General features: G+C 48.4%; 1 protein-coding gene across 1 annotated transcript in view; it reads left to right on the forward strand.

The window, feature by feature from the left end:
- Positions 1–3,357: 3,357 nt before the first annotated feature.
- Usp36 (ubiquitin specific peptidase 36) overlaps positions 3,358–16,579 on the forward strand; it is a 31,486-nt gene continuing 18,264 nt past the window's right edge. The window contains exons 1-6 of the mRNA XM_076869881.2: positions 3,358–3,444; positions 5,970–6,113; positions 7,822–8,092; positions 8,633–8,848; positions 14,225–14,335; positions 14,959–15,061. Of these exons, the coding sequence (XP_076725996.2) occupies positions 7,840–8,092; positions 8,633–8,848; positions 14,225–14,335; positions 14,959–15,061 (683 nt within the window). The 5' untranslated portion in view covers positions 3,358–3,444; positions 5,970–6,113; positions 7,822–7,839. The remainder of the gene's footprint in view (positions 3,445–5,969; positions 6,114–7,821; positions 8,093–8,632; positions 8,849–14,224; positions 14,336–14,958; positions 15,062–16,579) is intronic.

Here is a 16,579-nt window from a genome sequence, read left to right on the forward strand (position 1 = left end):
GTCAAGTAACCTAGTCAGTGTTTTGACATCTCCAATTATCCATGAATGCCTTTTGAAGCTCTATTGCTCTGAGTCAGGACCCAGATAAGCCTCACTGGCTGCAATCAGTTCATGCTGTGGTGTAGGTTTTGTTTGAGCATGTCCTGCAAAGCTGTGTGTGCTGGTCCTCAGTGTGGACATTAAGACATGGGGTGCAGTAGGGTCATACTGGCCCCTCCCTGCTCTCTGACCTCTCTCTCTTGCATGAGTTCTCACCATGATGCCCTCCAGCATGATAGGATGCAGCCAAGGGGGCTCTTACCAGAGGCCACATTAATGCAGCTCCTCAAATTTCAGCCTCCCTAACTGTGAGCTAAACAACTCTCTTTTCTTTACAAATTAACCCTCTAGCCCTCATGCAGAATTTGTTATTCTGGAGCAGTGGGAAGAATTGTTTTCCACTCTACACAGCTAAGCAGTACAGTCAGCAGAACAAAGTTTGTCCCCTCATCTCTTCCATAGGTGTCCCCTCATCTCTTCCATAAGACATGTGAACACCCTCCACTCAACATCACCCACGCAGGGTGTTTGGATTGTTTTCCCCTGTGGAACAATACCTGGGGCACTACAAAGAACTAATGTTTTTTTAAAAATCAAAATATTAAAAAAAGATTTGAGGGAAGTGGCTCAGCTGCATGTAACAGTAACACAGAGACTTTCAGTGTCACACAAATGGCTTTGCCTGGAGTTTGTGGCCTCTTTAACCTGTAAGCCACCTTAAGGGTCTCAGCAAACAACACACAGAGGATGGCTACTTATTTCATTTATGTATGTATTTAGGTCAAATATGACTTTAAAAGAAAACAGCAAAACTTCTTACGGAGATTTTCAAACATACACAAAAACAAAACAAAATCCCACTAAGAATGGTATAACAAATTCCATGTGCCCCTGATTCCAGTTTAAAAAAAAAAATCCAAGTTTTGTTGGTCTTTGTAAACAATTTTAAATCCACCTGAGACACACTGGGGTGCCCAGCGACTGTTAGTCCCCATCACGCTTGCTCACTCTGTGAAAGAAAGTAAGGGGGACAACTGGAGCAGCCAGCCAGCAGACTGTAGGTCCTAACTGCAAATACAAGACCCAGGCTAGAGAGCCAAGCGGCTGGTGGGGGTCAGGGGCCACCAGGACGGCTGGTGGAAGAGTCTTGGGTCTGGTTACTGCACACCATAGGAGAGCATCTATTTCTGTCCATTAGTAGGATTATAGGATGGGAAAGATTGCAGTCCTTTAAATGTCCTAAAAATATCTTTAAAGTACCCTTCCAGTGGATATTTTTACCTTAACTTTAATAAAAAAAAAAAAAAAAGTGTCAGTTTTTATCACAGGTGATTTGCTGTGACCACAGTCTTTGCCTTAACACTGAAGTTCTTGGATGGGTGGTCTGCCTGTGGCCTTGGGGTCCGGCTGTGAGAGGACCCCTCACTCGCCTCACTGCTGCCTTGAATCTTTTACAGTGAGAGGCAGAGCTTTGATATAGGGGAATTATTTTGGTCTCTTAGCAACTTTTCTCCTCCAAGAAACAAATTGACTGTTGAAAACAAGACATTCAGAAACAAAAGGATATAGAGATTTTCATTCAGTGACAATCAAGAGGAGCATTCTAATGAAAATAGCCAAATAAAACGTGAGACAAATCCATGTTTGAGCCTGCAAAAGAAGTGGGGTTTGGGTCAACATCAGAGAAGGGTGTGAAGGTAGATTTGAGGCCGGGTGCAGAAGTCATGCTGCCTATCTACCTAGAAATAAAGAGGCTGGCCTGGGTTAAAAAAAAAAAAAAAAGTATGCAAAGCAACAGTTAGCCTGAATAAAACCCAGGCCTCCCCATTCCCTTGCCAGCTGCCGGCTTCCTAGCTCGGAACACATACAGGGAATCACCCATTTTATACAATGTATCAGGACTTGCATAGGGAGAGTTGTCTCTGAGTCCTTGAATAGAGCCCACTCTGGTCAGGGGACAGGAGAGTGGTCAGAATGGTCAAGAAGCCAAGAGTAAGATCTCAAACTAAAACTTTTAGCAGAATGGGGTTTGTTTGTTCCTTTGGGTAGTGGGGACTGAACCCAGGGGTGCTTTACCACTGAGATGGATCTCCAGACTTTTTTTATTTTTTTTAATTTTTTTTTATTTTTAAACAGGGTCTCACTAAATTGCTGAAGCTGGCCTAGAACTTGCAATCCTCCTGCCTCAGCCTCCTGAGTTGCTGGGATTATGAGGGTGACCCACCACACAGGGCAAATAAAGAATTCCTACACAGAGGACACAATTTTAATCTCAAACTATTGCAGTTTTGTTTTTGCTTGTTTGCTTTTCCAAAGAACACTAGCATCCAAGTAATAAACGTAAGGCGAATTTTGTTCAATCACATTTATTCCCTCGCTCTCTCTTCAGTCCTGGCTTATAGGTGTGTGGAGAGGCTGGAGATTAGCTCTGGGCGATGCGCTTGTGGTCTCACCTGGCTCATCACTCTTACTGAACAGTCAAGGAACATAGGGATTATGTACGCAAGTTCTACCTTTTGGAAAAAATAGTTTATTATGCCTGTGCTGCTCTGGTAGCTCCTGAAGTCGGGCCAGGGGCCACTCTCCATCTGCCTTGGAGAACGGGGACAGGAAAGCCGATCAAGTCAAGGGTTAGGGGAAGTTTTAGAAATATTGCAAAGGCGATCCCTGTTTGTAACCATTCGGCGGAGGCCTTCACGTACAGTCGTGCAGGGAAAAACTATCGGAGGTGACAGCTGGAGTTGGAGGATCGTGCTCAGGTATCCAGGGACTTCAAAAGCTGAAAACCAAAACCGATCCCTCACCCAGGGGCCACCTCCCTGGTACTGGGCTCATGGCGGGGGAGCTGCGAGCGTGCCTTCGTTTCCAATGGCACAAAGCCCGAGTCGGCCAGGCGCCGCTCTCTCCGCAAGGCCAGGTGACAGGCAGGAGCCCCTCCCGCGCGTGAGAGAGGCTCGGCGCCCTCCTCCGGGGGCCGGCCCAGGGAGCCCCCGCTCTGCGCCTCGGCTAGCGGCACCAGCCTGCACACAGGCACGCCGTGGACCCGGAAGCGGCAGTGCCGCGAGACCTCTGCGGAAACCGCCCGCGCCACGGCCCGGGGGCGGGGCGTCTAGACTCTGCGCGCTTGCGTCACTACGTAGGCTGGCGGGACCTCCGGATCGGGAGGCGACGCTTACGGCGCGTAAAGCGGCGGTGGGCGGATCCAGGGAGAGGGCCCAAGATATCCCCGCCTCTTAAAGCAGCCCGGACCTCTCGGTGCCGGCAAAGACCGGCCGCAAAGTGCGACTCCTTTAAGCGTCCCTGTGACACGTGTGTGAGGCGCTGGAGGCCCGGATGGTGCGCGTGCGGCCCGGGCCGAGGAGACGCCAGAGCTGCGCGGGCCTGCCGCGGGCCGCTGGGGGCCAGGTTAGGCTGGGGCCTGGCGGGGCGGGGCGCAGGCCCGCGAGGGGGTTTCCGCTGGGCCTGGGGCGCGGGAAGGGGTGGCGGGGCGCAGGGCACTCGGGGCGCTCGGAGAAGGCGCGGGCGCGCGTCCGCCCGGGATCCGGGATGTCCGCGGTGCGCCGGGAGATGCGGTGTCCACGAAGGGCTCGGGAGGACCCCGCGGAGGGCTATGAGGGTCCACGAGGGGCTCGGGGTGACGAGGGGCGCTCCAGGGGACGCGCTGTCGGATGCGCCGTCCGCGAGGGGCTCGGGGTGACCTCACGGAAGGCCATGAGGGTCTACGAGTGTCTCAAGGTGGCCTGGGGGATGCTCTGTCCACAAGGGTCTCGGGGTGACCCCGGCGATGGCCACGAGGATTCACCAAGGTCCTGGCATGACCCAGGGAGCACCAGGAGGTTCGCTGTCTACGAGGGGCTCGGGGTGACCCCGTGTAGGGCTATAAGAGTCCACGAGGGCCTCAGGGTGACGCGGGGCGTGACAGGGGATGCGGTGTTGGATGCGCTGCCCGCTAGGGTCTCTGGGTGACCCCACCGAGGGCCAAGAGGATCCACAGAGGTCTTGGGATGACCCACGGAGCACGGGGGCAGGGGCTACGCTGTTCCGGAGGGACTTCACAAGAACCTCGGGGAGGGTCCAAGGCCGAGCCTCAGTGAAGAGGTGTGAGGCCCTGGTCCATGCAGGGATTGGTGTGGGCCGGGGGAGAGCTGTGTCATCAGGGGTCGGTGGTGTCTTCAGAAAGGTCTTGGGTCCTGGATTGTGCAGTCCAAGCACAGATTTGCGGTGACCCTGCAGGGATGGAGGGCACAACTGGACCCAGGTAGGAGCCAAGGGCAGGGGAGAAAGTAACAGACTGTGTCCAGTTGGGCAGCCTTTACCCACAAAAGTATCCTTTATCCAGGGCTAGGTCAAAGTGGGTTGAGAGCGTTTTGCGTGTGGAGCAGAGACGTGCTTCCTTTCACTGAAATACGCAGAAGGTAACCTTCCTCATGGTCACCATGGAAGAGCGCCGTGATGAGACCTGGCAGGAGATGTGGGTTTTAAAGTGCCAGTTGCTTGTGATGGGCTGGTTGTATGACATGCTCCCTAGAGCCCTTAGTACCAGAGTACTATCCTAAAACAGACAGGAGAGGGAAGAGTACCCCACTGCACACATAGTCCTGTTTCTGCAGTGGATGCCAAGAAGCAGGCTCCAAGGAGACATTGGCTCTGCCCAGGATGCATGGGGTGTCTGGCAGGCCCCCTCTAAGGGGCCCCAAGGAGGCCCCAGCCCTCTTGTCTTGGGCTGGTCCTCTCTAGCTTGTGGTTGACTCTGTGAATCTCAGTGCAGTTTATCTTGGAAGTGAATTTAAAGGGAAGAGGGAGGGAGAGAATGTATTTAAGAGGATTTGTTACAAGGAGGCTGCACTTGAGTCATCTCAGAAGCAGAAATGTGTATCTAAGCTGTAAGCTGTTCTAGGACTGCAAGAAGTCTGGACTGCAGAGAGCGTCTGTGCTAAGAAAGATGCACACCAGAGGCCGGCTGGTGATTGCAAGAATATTTTTTCTTGGTTCCTACACCTCAGAGAGTGAGCAGTTTTTAGGTCATTACTTAATGTTTCAGGTGGAGTTGGAGATATTGATCTTTCTGCCACAACTTGAAAAATTGTTGAAAATATTCTACTCTACATTAGAGTAGTTTGTTATCCATGATGGAATTTGATTAAATTTCCTGAGTGTTTGATTAATCCTCTAGCTAAGTAGCTTCTGAATGTGAGCTAGTGGACCCATATTGGTGCAGGACAGGATTCTCATCTGGCCATGGTAAGGTGTGAAATCGTGACCCCAAAAAATCCCAGTGACATTTCGGGGAGGGTTTTGGAGGAATGGGTGTCATCGCTTTGCAGATTGTCCCTTATTCTGAGTTCATTCCATTATGGGGTTTTTTGGTGGGGGATGTTGATAGGGTTTTATTTAAGGATGGGATGGAAGGTCTGAGATTTGCTGCACAGCAGCCTGGGTTGGGGGGAGCTAATCAGGATTGGTCAGGCAGCTACTGAAGCTAAGCACCAGGGCCATGTTCCCTCTATACTTTGTATGTTTGAATTTTTGCTGTAAACATTTCTAAGCACCTTAATTATATGTAAGTCATAGTAACTATAGATAGAAGTTAAAGTGTATACCTAGCAAAGTAAAAGTTTGACAACTTTATTATCACCCCTTACTCTTTGGAGATGAGATTTAGACTTTAGTGGACTGGCAGGTGTGGAGAGTGTCAGGGTAAAGATGTGGAGCAGGTAACAGTGTCATCCTTGTGTGTACATTGCAATAATTTGTGGTTGGTTAGCACAGTTCTCTGGACGTATCCTGAGTTTAGCCACAGAGATATCCCTTTAACCTTAATGATGACTTTGTCCTGGTAAAAGGTCGCAGTTCCCACACTGCATTCATGGAAAGACTGAAGACAGCAGGGAAGAGTCATCCTGGGTCATGGTCTCACTGCTTGCCCACAGGTGCTGACACCCTTTCTGGACTCTGCATGTGGCCGCATTGGCGACTGAACAGGCCATCCTCTGGGAGTCCCTGGATTGAAGTGCCCAGTCAGAACTTGATTCCCCGCTGTTGGGGGAGCAGCCCACCTCGGCCAGGCATTCCAGGTGAGCCTGCAAAGGTTTGGGTGCCTCTTTCTTGCCTGTTTGCTGAGTGTGCCCAACTGAGTTGGTTGCTTTGGCAAGAAGTCTCAGATAATCCCCACTCGACAGTTTCTGGTGAGGACACCAGAGCACCGTGCTTTCTTTTTTAAAGAATAACTTCCTTGGATTTCTCTTCTTGTATGGAATTAGGGGGCCCACGGTAAGAGATTTGAAAGACTTAATTAGAGATCCATGGATTCACTAGGTCGGACTTTGGGGTGTAACTAGCTAATTCCCTAGGCACTCCTAGTACTGGGTACCCTGGGAACCCTCATTTGTCTGGAGGGAGTGAGCAGTTTCAGGGACATGTTTTTCTGACTGACTCAGTCTAAGCTTTGGCTAGGACAGGGGGCGGGGAGCAGGGTGATGTGGGTGGAGCTGGCTGAGGTGAGGGAGGATTTCCCTCCTTGCAGAGTCTGCACCTGCCAGTGGTGGCAGGCCCAGTGTAATGAGCCCGCTCTCTAGTCCCTGCAGCCAGCTTCCCACCTATTTTTGTCTGTATTTTACAATCCAAGAACAGGAGATCTTGTAAAAATTACTCGTCCCTGGATGGGTAGTTAAAGATGACAGAGTGACCCAGACAGGCTACCTTTAAAACCTGTGTCCCCTCTTGCCTACTTCTCCTTCCTTGCTATTTGAAAGAGGTGGGAGAACCTTTGTCTAACATTAGGTGTCTTGTACATGCTATTCCAGGTCTGATCCTTTGTTCTTTTCTCACTTCATTTTTTAAAAAATTACTTTGTTTCCTTTTTGTTTTTCTTCGCTTAGTTTTAGATGATTTGTACATACAGTGATAGAAATATGATGAGAGTCACAAATGTAAAGTTTCACTGCAGCCACATTGGAAAAGTAAAAAAGGGAGGTGAAGTTAATTTTCATTTTTTAAAACCCAGTATATACAAAATATTATCATTTTGACATGTAACCAGTTTTTGAGATGTTTCGCATTCCTAACTAAGCCTTTAAGTCTGGTGGCATGTTTTCTGCTGGGGACTAGCCTCATTTCCCGTGCTCAGGAGCCTTGTGGTCCACGGCCTTCTGAAGAGCATAGGTCTACAGACATGTGCCCATCCCCTTGTGTTCTGTTCCTTTATTACAAGGCTATATGTGTGTAAGTAACCAGAGCATGTATGCAAATAAGTGTTTCCCTGCTTTTGAGCAGACACTGGGGCCCTGTGTTGTCCCTTTGAAGGAAATAGCCTGACTTGTAGACAATTGGTGTATATTGATTGAGGGCTCGAGGCAGGGTGGCCTAGCAGCCCAAATGCTATCCCTGGCATTCTCAGCTCTTTGTGCACTTGTCTTGAATTTTTGGTACCGGGGATTGAACCCAGGGGTGCTTAACCACTGAGCCACATCCCCAGCTCTTTTATTTTTTACTTTGAGACAAGGTCTCACCGAGTTGCTCAGGGCTTGCTAAATTGGTGAGGCTGGCCTTGAATTTGTAATCCCTAGCCGCTGGGATTATAGGCGCTTGCCACCTTGCCTGGCTATACATGTATCTTGAGAGGTGAAGTACGGACTCTCATGGGTCTGTGTCTTCCTGTCTCATGCTTCCTTATAGGATAGTAGCTGACTCAAGGAAGCTTTTGTGATGGCTAGCATCCATGATGACCAAGCGGAAGCTCTTATTCCTTGGACATAGTGATTTGTAGATTTGTGTTCCTTCTAGTCCCCACAGGAATGCACCATGCCAATAGTCGATAAGTTGAAGGAAGCCCTGAAACCCGGTCGCAAGGACTCGGCTGAGGATGGGGAACTGGGAAAACTCCTGGCCTCCTCTGCCAAGAAGGTCCTTTTACAGAAGATCGAGTTCGAGCCAGCCAGCAAGAGCTTCTCCTACCAGCTAGAGTCCTTGAAGAGCAAATATCTGCTGCTAAACCCCAAGACGGAGGGCGCCAGTCGCCCCAGGAGTGGAGATGAGGCTCAGGCCAGGAGACAGGGTATGGACATGCGGGGCACTGGCAGGGAGGCCTCCCTCGATGTTGGCTGAGTGATGGGCCCACTGTGGGCACTAGAACATCACAGGGAGTGCTGGACTTCACGTGGGGTCCATGGGCATCAGTTGTAGATGTTTCTAGGAAGATGATGTGTACATAGCGGTTCTTCATAACAAAGTCCCCCTTTCCCCCCACCCGCCACCTCCAGTGATCTCTTGCCCTGGGTTTAATAGAATTGAAAGCCAAGCTTGGAGGTAGAGAAATGAGGTAGACTGCATGTGGCCATAGCTGGGCACCGTGCCAAGGCCCAGATCCTTCGTCTACACAGGGGTCTGAGTTCTAGAACTGAGCGGTCTGGAAAGCCCCTGGTGTGACTGCTTACTCTGAGCTAGCTCCCTGGGGTGTACAGTCCTGGGAGTACTAGTGCCCTCCAGTGAGCTGTTCTGACCAACCACATGCTAAGAAAATGTCTAGGGTTCCTTTGGGGTCTGCCTGTGTAGACTTATTTGTCTCCTTTTCTTTCCTTGTTCCTTTTTTCTTTAGGGAGTGAGCGCCCATGTGGTAGTGATGGAGTCCCAGCCCCACAGAAAGTGCTCTTCCCCACAGAGCGCCTGTCTTTGAGGTGGGAGCGGGTTTTCCGAGTTGGCGCAGGGCTACACAACTTGGGCAACACCTGCTTCCTGAACTCCACCATACAGTGCTTGACCTACACACCGCCTCTGGCCAACTACCTGCTTTCCAAGGACCATGCACGGAACTGTGAGTGGGGGCTGGCATTGCGGGGTGACTGAGCTAGTGGAACCACTCAGTCTCCACCAGAGAAACCTGTACACTCAGGCACTGTTAAAGATAACACCTGGATCACCCTGGTGGAGTCGCTGCTGTGTAGTAACTGGTAAAACCCACCTGGAAGGGGAGCACACCTGCAGTCCCAGTGCTCAGGAGGCTAAGGCAAGGGTACTGTGAGTTTAAGGCAGCCTGGACGGCATCGTAGAGCCTCCTCTCAATTAAAAAAGCCCACGTTTTAATTGGATTTGCTGTAGGGTAGGATGTGCAAGTTTGTTTGTGTTCTCCAAACTCTTCTGAAGGTGATTACCCAAACAGAGATGAAGGTTTGCAAAAGATAGCCCCAGAGTACATATATTCAATTATTTTGTACATCTGTATACCAGTGTTGTACGTACACTATAAAACATGTCTCGGGCCGGGGCTGTAGCTCAGTGGTAGAGCGCTTTCCTCTCACGTGTGAGGCACTGGGTTCAATCCTTAGCACCACATGAAAAATAAATTAATAAACAGATATTGTGTCTATCTACAACTAAAAAAGTATTTTTAAAAAGCACGTTTCAAAGTAGAAGTTAAAATGATTTAAAATATGATATAAAAAACCAGGTGTGGGGCTGAGGTTGTAGCTCAGTGATAGGTGGGGCCCTGGGTTCAATCCTCAGCACCACATTGAAATAAACAAAATAAAGGTTAAAAAAAAAAAAGCCAAGCGTGGGGCTGGGGTTGTGGCTAAGTGGTAGAGTGCTTGCCTAGCATGTGTGAGGGACTGGGTTCAATTCTTAGCATTGCATATAAATAAATGAGTAAAATGAAGATACATCAACATCTAAAAAAATACTTAAAAAAAAAAAACTCCAGGTGTGATGGGGGTAACCTCTGTGAGACCCTGTCTATAAAGGAAAAGTTAAATGGTCTAGGAGTGTAGCTCAGTGATTAAGCACCCCTGGGTTCAGTCTTCAGTACCAAAATAAAAAAAGTTTAAAAAAAGGTTCAAAAGTCTAAGGAGTCTTTTTTAACTATTAAAGACAGTGAAGGGGCTGAGGTGGTGGCTCAGTGGTAGAGCACTTGCCTACCATATGTGAGACACTGAGTTCGATTCTCAGCACCACACATAAACAGATAATATTATATATAAAGTAAAGGGCTGGGACTGTGGCTCAGTGGTAGGACGCTTGCCTAGTATATGTGAGGCACTGGGTTTGATTCTCAGCACCACATAAAGAATAAATAAATAAACGTTATAAAAATATTTTTTAAAAATGAAGCAAATGACTTCAGCATCAGACTAGGATGATATCATGGGTAAGGGTTTTTTGTTTTGTGTTTTTCTTTTGTACTGGGGATCAAACCCAAGGCCTCACACGCATGCTAGGCAAATGCTGTACCCCTGAGTTACATCCCAGCCCTTATAGGTAAGTTCTGTGAACTAAATCATGCCGATCCTTCACAAAGTCATCTAGTAAATCAGAAAAGAAAATATTCCCCTCCTTGTTCTGGAAGGTTCTTATAACTTGGATTTCAAAATTAAGGATAATATGAGAAAGAAAATTTATAATCTCATGAACTAGGTTTAAAATTCTAGATGAAATACTAGCAGACTGAATGGTTTTTCAGAACATGAGCAGGGGACTATGAAGGCATTTTGCTGCCAGGAAATCTCATGAAGTTGCAGGGCCACAGCACTGTAATTGAGGGCCTGGAGCTGGCCTGCAGGCCTGCCTCCCAGTCCTGTTGGGAGTCTACCTGCCTTCTCTGTGCCCCCTGTCCTGAGGTGCAAAATAGCATCATCCTTACAGAGTTGTCACGAAGCTCAGGTGGCTCTGTGAAATGCTGAGCGCAGGGCTGGGCACACAGAAAGTGCTGTATAAGTGACTGCTAATTTTGCTACCTATGTAGTTAATTGCTTTATTAATGAAGTGAAAGAGAAAAGTCAGCTGAAAATATTCTTAATTAAAAGAAATACAACTCTTAGCAGAGTAGTAATACATGGGCATTTCCTTACCCTGATAAAAGCACAAGTGCTAAAAAACACAAAAGGCACAGAGCACCATTCTAAAGAAGAAAGTCCTGGAAGTGTACACTTCAGATCATGGTGAGGCATGTGTGGCTGCCCTCACCACCTCTGTTTAGGACCGTGGTGCTCCTGGCTGGGTGCAGTGGCACTGGCCTGTAGTCCCAGCAACTCGGGAGGCTGAGGCTGGGGATTGCAAGTTCAAGGCCAGCCTCAGCAACTTAGGCCTTGAACAACTTAGTGAGACCCTGTCTCAAAATAAAAAATAGGGCTAGGGATTAAACTCAGTGGTAGAACACCCCTAGGTTCAATCCCTAGTGCCAAAAAAAAAGAAAGAAAGAAAGAAAGATTGTGTTGCACCTGGCCAGAGCTGTGGCATATAGGAAAGGAGGGGAGAGTACTAGAATAATTTGAAAACTGTTCTTACATGTGAAATCAAGAATATGTAGACAAATCAGCAAGGGGAATTTGGCAATGTGACTAGACATAAAATCAATATATAAAATTTAGCTGAATTTTTCTATACCAAATAAACAATTTACTATCTTAAAAAAATAGCAACATAAGCAATAAAGGCTACACCTAAATTTAGTGAGGTGCATGTGGAAAACCTTCACTGAAGGACATTAAATGACAGCCTACCTGAATGGACAGAAAGTTGCCTTAACAGGGGAGAGACTTCTTATTATAAACATGTTGGTTTTCAACGGATGTGGTAGCACAGAGACTCTGGAGATTGAGTCAGTAGGATCCCAAGTTCAATTCAGCAAGGCCCTAAACATCTTAAGGAGACCGTCTCGAAATGTGAAAAGGGCTTAAGATGTGGCTTAGTGATAAAGCACCCCAGGGTTCAGTCCCCAGTACTAATGAAAATGTTGGTTTTTCCCCAGATTTGTAGATTAATGTTCATCCAGTTGGTTCTAAAATTTAATAGAAAAGCAAGGGACCAAAAATGGCCAAAATACCATTTATTTGCTGGTGGTGTGTGTTTTGCTGGGAATGAAACCCAGGACCTGGCACATGCTAGGCAAGTGCTGTACCACTGAAGTAACATTTCCAGACCTCAGAGGCACTTCTGAAGAATAGACTATGAGAAGGGATATGTTCTACCAAATAGAGGCTTGCTGTAGAGTCTCGGAGGTGAAAAAGTCATAGTGTTAGATGTAGGAGGGATGTCCTGACCAATGGAGTAGAACGGAGAGCCCAGAAGCAGGCCACGTACCCATGGATATGTGGAGGTGCAGACTGACTGTACATAATCGTACTTGGGTCTGTCATTTTAATAACTGGAATCAAAACAAACACTTTGCTTTACCTAGGTAGACACTGACACAGGGTTTTCATATCAGATCATTTGCAAAAGAAAAGAGTGGATGAAAAACTTAGTATCAAAAGAAAAACTCAGTGCATTTAGAATAAATGTAGGTAAATAGTTTTTTTTTAAACTCTGCTGATGTTATCTTTTGAGAGTCTCCTATCTAAAGTCTTTTTTAATATTTATATTTTAGTTGTAATTGGACACAATACCTTTATTTTATTTATTTACATATGGTGCTGAGGATTGAACCCAGGGACTCCCATGTGCTAGGCAAGCGCTCCACTGCTGAGCCACAACCCCAGCCTGGTAAATAGTTTTTTGACCTTAGGGGATTTCTTAAAACTTAAAGCATGGATCATTAAAAAAAGTTGGTAAACTCAGATGTATTAGCTTTAAGGACTTCTGTTTATCAGAAAACAAATATATCTTGGCATTGACAAAGTCTGTGTGGGGGATGCCAAGACACAGTGAGTTAAAGAAAATTAAAAGACCAGTTACAAGCCTGAAATGAACAAACAAAGCATTGGTGTTAAGAATGTATAAAGAACTAAAAATCAACATAAAAGATTGTTAAAAAATAGATAAATTGCTGGGCGCAGTGGCACACGCCTGTAATCCCAGTGGCTCCGAAGGCTGAGGCAGGAGGATCTTGAGTTCAAAGCCTCAGCAAAAGTGAGGCACTAAGCAACTCAGTGAGACCCTATCTCTAAATAAAATACAAAGTAAGGCTGGGGATGTGGCTCGGTGGTCGAGTGCCCTTGAGTTCAATTCCCAGGAACCCACCACCACCACCACCACCCTGCCTGCCAAAAAAAAGATAAAATTGCTGGGCGAGGTGGCACACGCCTGTAATCCCAACAGCTTGGAAGGCTGAGGCAGGAGGATCACAAGTTCAAAGCCAGCCTCATCAACTTAGCAAGACCCTGTTTCACTATAAGAAATTAAAAGGGCTGGGCATGTGGCTTAGTGGTCAAGTGCCCTGTGTTTAACCTCTACAATTGAGATGTATTTTAAGTACAAAAAGATGTACAAAGACTATCATACCACCCAGCCCCACTACATTTTAGGTGTCTTGTAACTAAAACACTAGTCTAAGAGTTGAACTCTCCCAATCCCATCTCTAGGTTCCTTCATCCAGGTGAGCACTACCTGGAACGAGGCCATTCCTGTAGTGTTCACACATGATGCATATCCATAAGCAATAACTGCTGTTTGGTTGTATGCTTACAAACTCCATCGCTATCAGCAGCCTGGTTTTTACAATACTGCTGTAGACGCAGTGCTAGTCCTATCACCACTATCTCCCCATGGCATAGCAATCCTGTGAACAGCTGTTAATGTGCCACTTGGGTCTGTGCCTAGTGAGAAGCCAGTTCTTTACATCCAGCAGGGGTCAGCAGGTGGACGTGGGCCTGACCTGGTTTGTAGTCAGGTTTTGTTGAGCACTTGCATACCTGTCATATTGTGTGTGGCTGCTTTTGCATTACAGTGGCAGAAGGGCACCGTTGTGGTGGACATTGCATAGTTTACAAGACCAAAAATATTTGCAGTTTCGAGCCTCAGTTTTCAGCACTGATGAATGGCAGTGAGGTATTTACTGCACACAGCAGAGCCGAGGTACCTGCATTTGAGGTGCAAACTGAAGAACCATCAGAAAGCCTTAAAATAGTTAAGAATGTTGGCCAAATGACGTAACTTAGAACTTAAAGGAGATATTTTTCTGAGCTTCCTGTTGAAAGTTGAGCTTATCCTTTGTGTAAATGATAATGGTGCCGCATGACCAGTGACTCCCTGCAGTGCTGGTGTGCAGTGTGTAGAGCTACCGCTATGGGCGAGTCATGACCACCCCCCAGCACTTTCCAGCAAAGGGAGCATTTTCCTTCTGATCCCGAGTCCATAGCCCTGGGATCTCTGCCACCCAGCCGACGACCTTCACAGGTCTGGGGAGGCCTCATTTGGAGGTATCATTCTAAGTTCTTGAGAAAGCTCTTGTCCTAACATTGCTTCTTCCATGTGGCAGGTCACCATGGAAGCTTCTGCATGCTGTGCGTCATGCAGAACCACATTGTCCAGGCCTTCGCCAACAGTGGCAACGCCATCAAGCCCGTCTCCTTCATCCGTGATCTGAAAAGTAAGGGTGGACCCATGGTGAAATGCCTGCAAAACACTAGCTCTGGTCGGCACTGTGAGCCGCTGGATGGCCAAGAAAGTCATGCATGGGGTCTTAGGAATCCTTGCATGCTACAGATACTGCATTTAGCAGTGTAGACCAAAGGGTGGGCTTTGAGAGGGGCTGGGTCAGGTGGGTGGAGAAGTCCTCCTGGTGAGGATGGGTCTGGCCAGGCAGAGGGACTGCTTGTGTGTGTGTTTAGTATTGGCAGGCGAGCAGGGGAGGGGGGGCAGGTGGGGACATGCCAAGTCTTTCTGGGCGTCAGAGGAGCGCGTGCTGTGGGAATCAGATTTCCCATTCACTTGGCAGGAAAGACGGACCCACAGTGGCAGTTTGAACCTGTGTAGGTTGTGGCACTGAAGCAGGGTTTGGATTCATTCATGTTCTGGGCTGCCTTGGGAAGCTGGTTTATTGGTGGCTCTTACATCTGAGTGGCGTCTGCTTCCTGCTAAGGAGCAGGGTTTAAGCCCTCAGTCTCACTAAGGAAAGAGCTGCAACTTCCTCACTTGGCACATTTCTCCTGAGGTGCCTGGTGATTGGCAGTGGGGCTGGCGGCTCTTCCTACCCATTGTCTTCTCATTCAGAGATCGCCCGGCACTTCCGCTTTGGGAACCAAGAGGATGCGCACGAGTTTCTCCGGTACACCATCGACGCCATGCAGAAGGCCTGCTTGAATGGCTGTGCCAAGTAGGTCCTCCACTCCCACTTCTCCTGGGGCTGCGGCTCCGTGGCACTGCCTGGGGAGGGAGCAGTCCTTCACCTCCCGACCTTCCTCTGTGGATGGCAGAGTTCGTGTGGGACACCGGACTTCCAGAGCCCAAGCAGGGGCCTGCCAGGGCGGGTCTGTCACCCCAGCACCCCTGCCCCTGATAGTGGCAGGATCAGGTGGCAGGGCGAGGCCATAGCAGTGCTGTCCTGGAGCTCAGGGGAGGGGAAGTTCTGGTCTTTCTAAAGTCACTTTGTTTCTTGGATGCAGACAGTGGCAGTTCATGGGTGAGCTTGGAAGGGGCTGGGGCTCTGGTGTTCAGTGTTTGACACTGTGTTCGCTGCATCTTCGCCTTTGTAGCAAGTGACTGCTTCCTCTTATGTGTCCTGAGGGTTCTGGTCACCATCTGGAAGTGCTTTTTGGGGGGCGGGGTACTAAGGATTGAACCCAGGGGTGCTTAACCACTGAGCCACATCCCCGGCCCTTGAGACGGGATCTCACTGAGTGCCTTGCTAAGTTGCTGAAGCTGGCTTTGAACTTAAAATTTAGCCTGCCTCGGTCTCCTAAGCCCCTGAGATTACAGGCATGCACCACCGCGACTGGTTGGAGATGCTTTTGTGTGCTCCCTGAATCCACTGGTCCTGAGACCAGGCTCCAAAGAGAACTGAATATTCTAAAAACACTTACCTAAACAGTGTAGGAAACATCTAGAATGTTCTTTAGAAGGGTTAGTTGAGTTGTAGCAGTGGTTAAAATGGGGAAACCACTGGTTTCAGTGGATGAGAGTCTTATTTATAAATAGTAATGTTTTGTGAGATTTTTGTATTCTGGTTCACTATCTGAGGGTTTGCTCAAGGGCTCTTCCCTCCCTGCTGGAGGGACTTGAGCCCTTCCCTCCACACAGATAGGGTCTACTCCTTTCATGGAATCTGATTCAAGCACCAGTTATTTGCGTAATACCTTTGAGTGCCAAACTAGTAGCAGGTGCTGGGAATTTAGAAGTTACAAATGAAATCCTGAGTCTGAGGAGCTCCCAGTGTGGTTGGAAGACAAGTCAGTCAGCCAGCATTTACATCACCCTGTGGGAAATGCGGTCTCCAGGGACTGGACCACACCTTATGATGGGGAGCCACCTGCTACCTCCTCTGGAGAAGTGACCCTAGAATTCATTTGGCTGAAGTCAAGAGGTGTGTGACTGGCCTGGGTGAGAGCCTGTAGAGCAGGTGAAGGGCTGTAGGTCTGGAGTAGTGGCCGGCATAGAATAGTCACTTGGCAAGTGCAAGACAGGAGCTGATGCCGGGCCCAGGCCTGACCACTCAGCCAGGATCTGCATATGGGAGAGGCTGGGAGGTGTGGGCTGGGGGAAGGGGTAGTTTGGGTTCATGTGGCCAGGTATGTGGTTTGAACCACTGGCCAGCACTGGAAGAAGGGAGGCAGATCTGGTGCCAGGTGGGATGTGGTGCTCACTTCCACTGGTCTAGAGAGAGGTAGGGGAGAGA

The sequence above is a fragment of the Callospermophilus lateralis genome, chromosome 11 (genome assembly GCF_048772815.1).
Source record: "Callospermophilus lateralis isolate mCalLat2 chromosome 11, mCalLat2.hap1, whole genome shotgun sequence".
NCBI lineage: Eukaryota > Metazoa > Chordata > Mammalia > Rodentia > Sciuridae > Callospermophilus > Callospermophilus lateralis.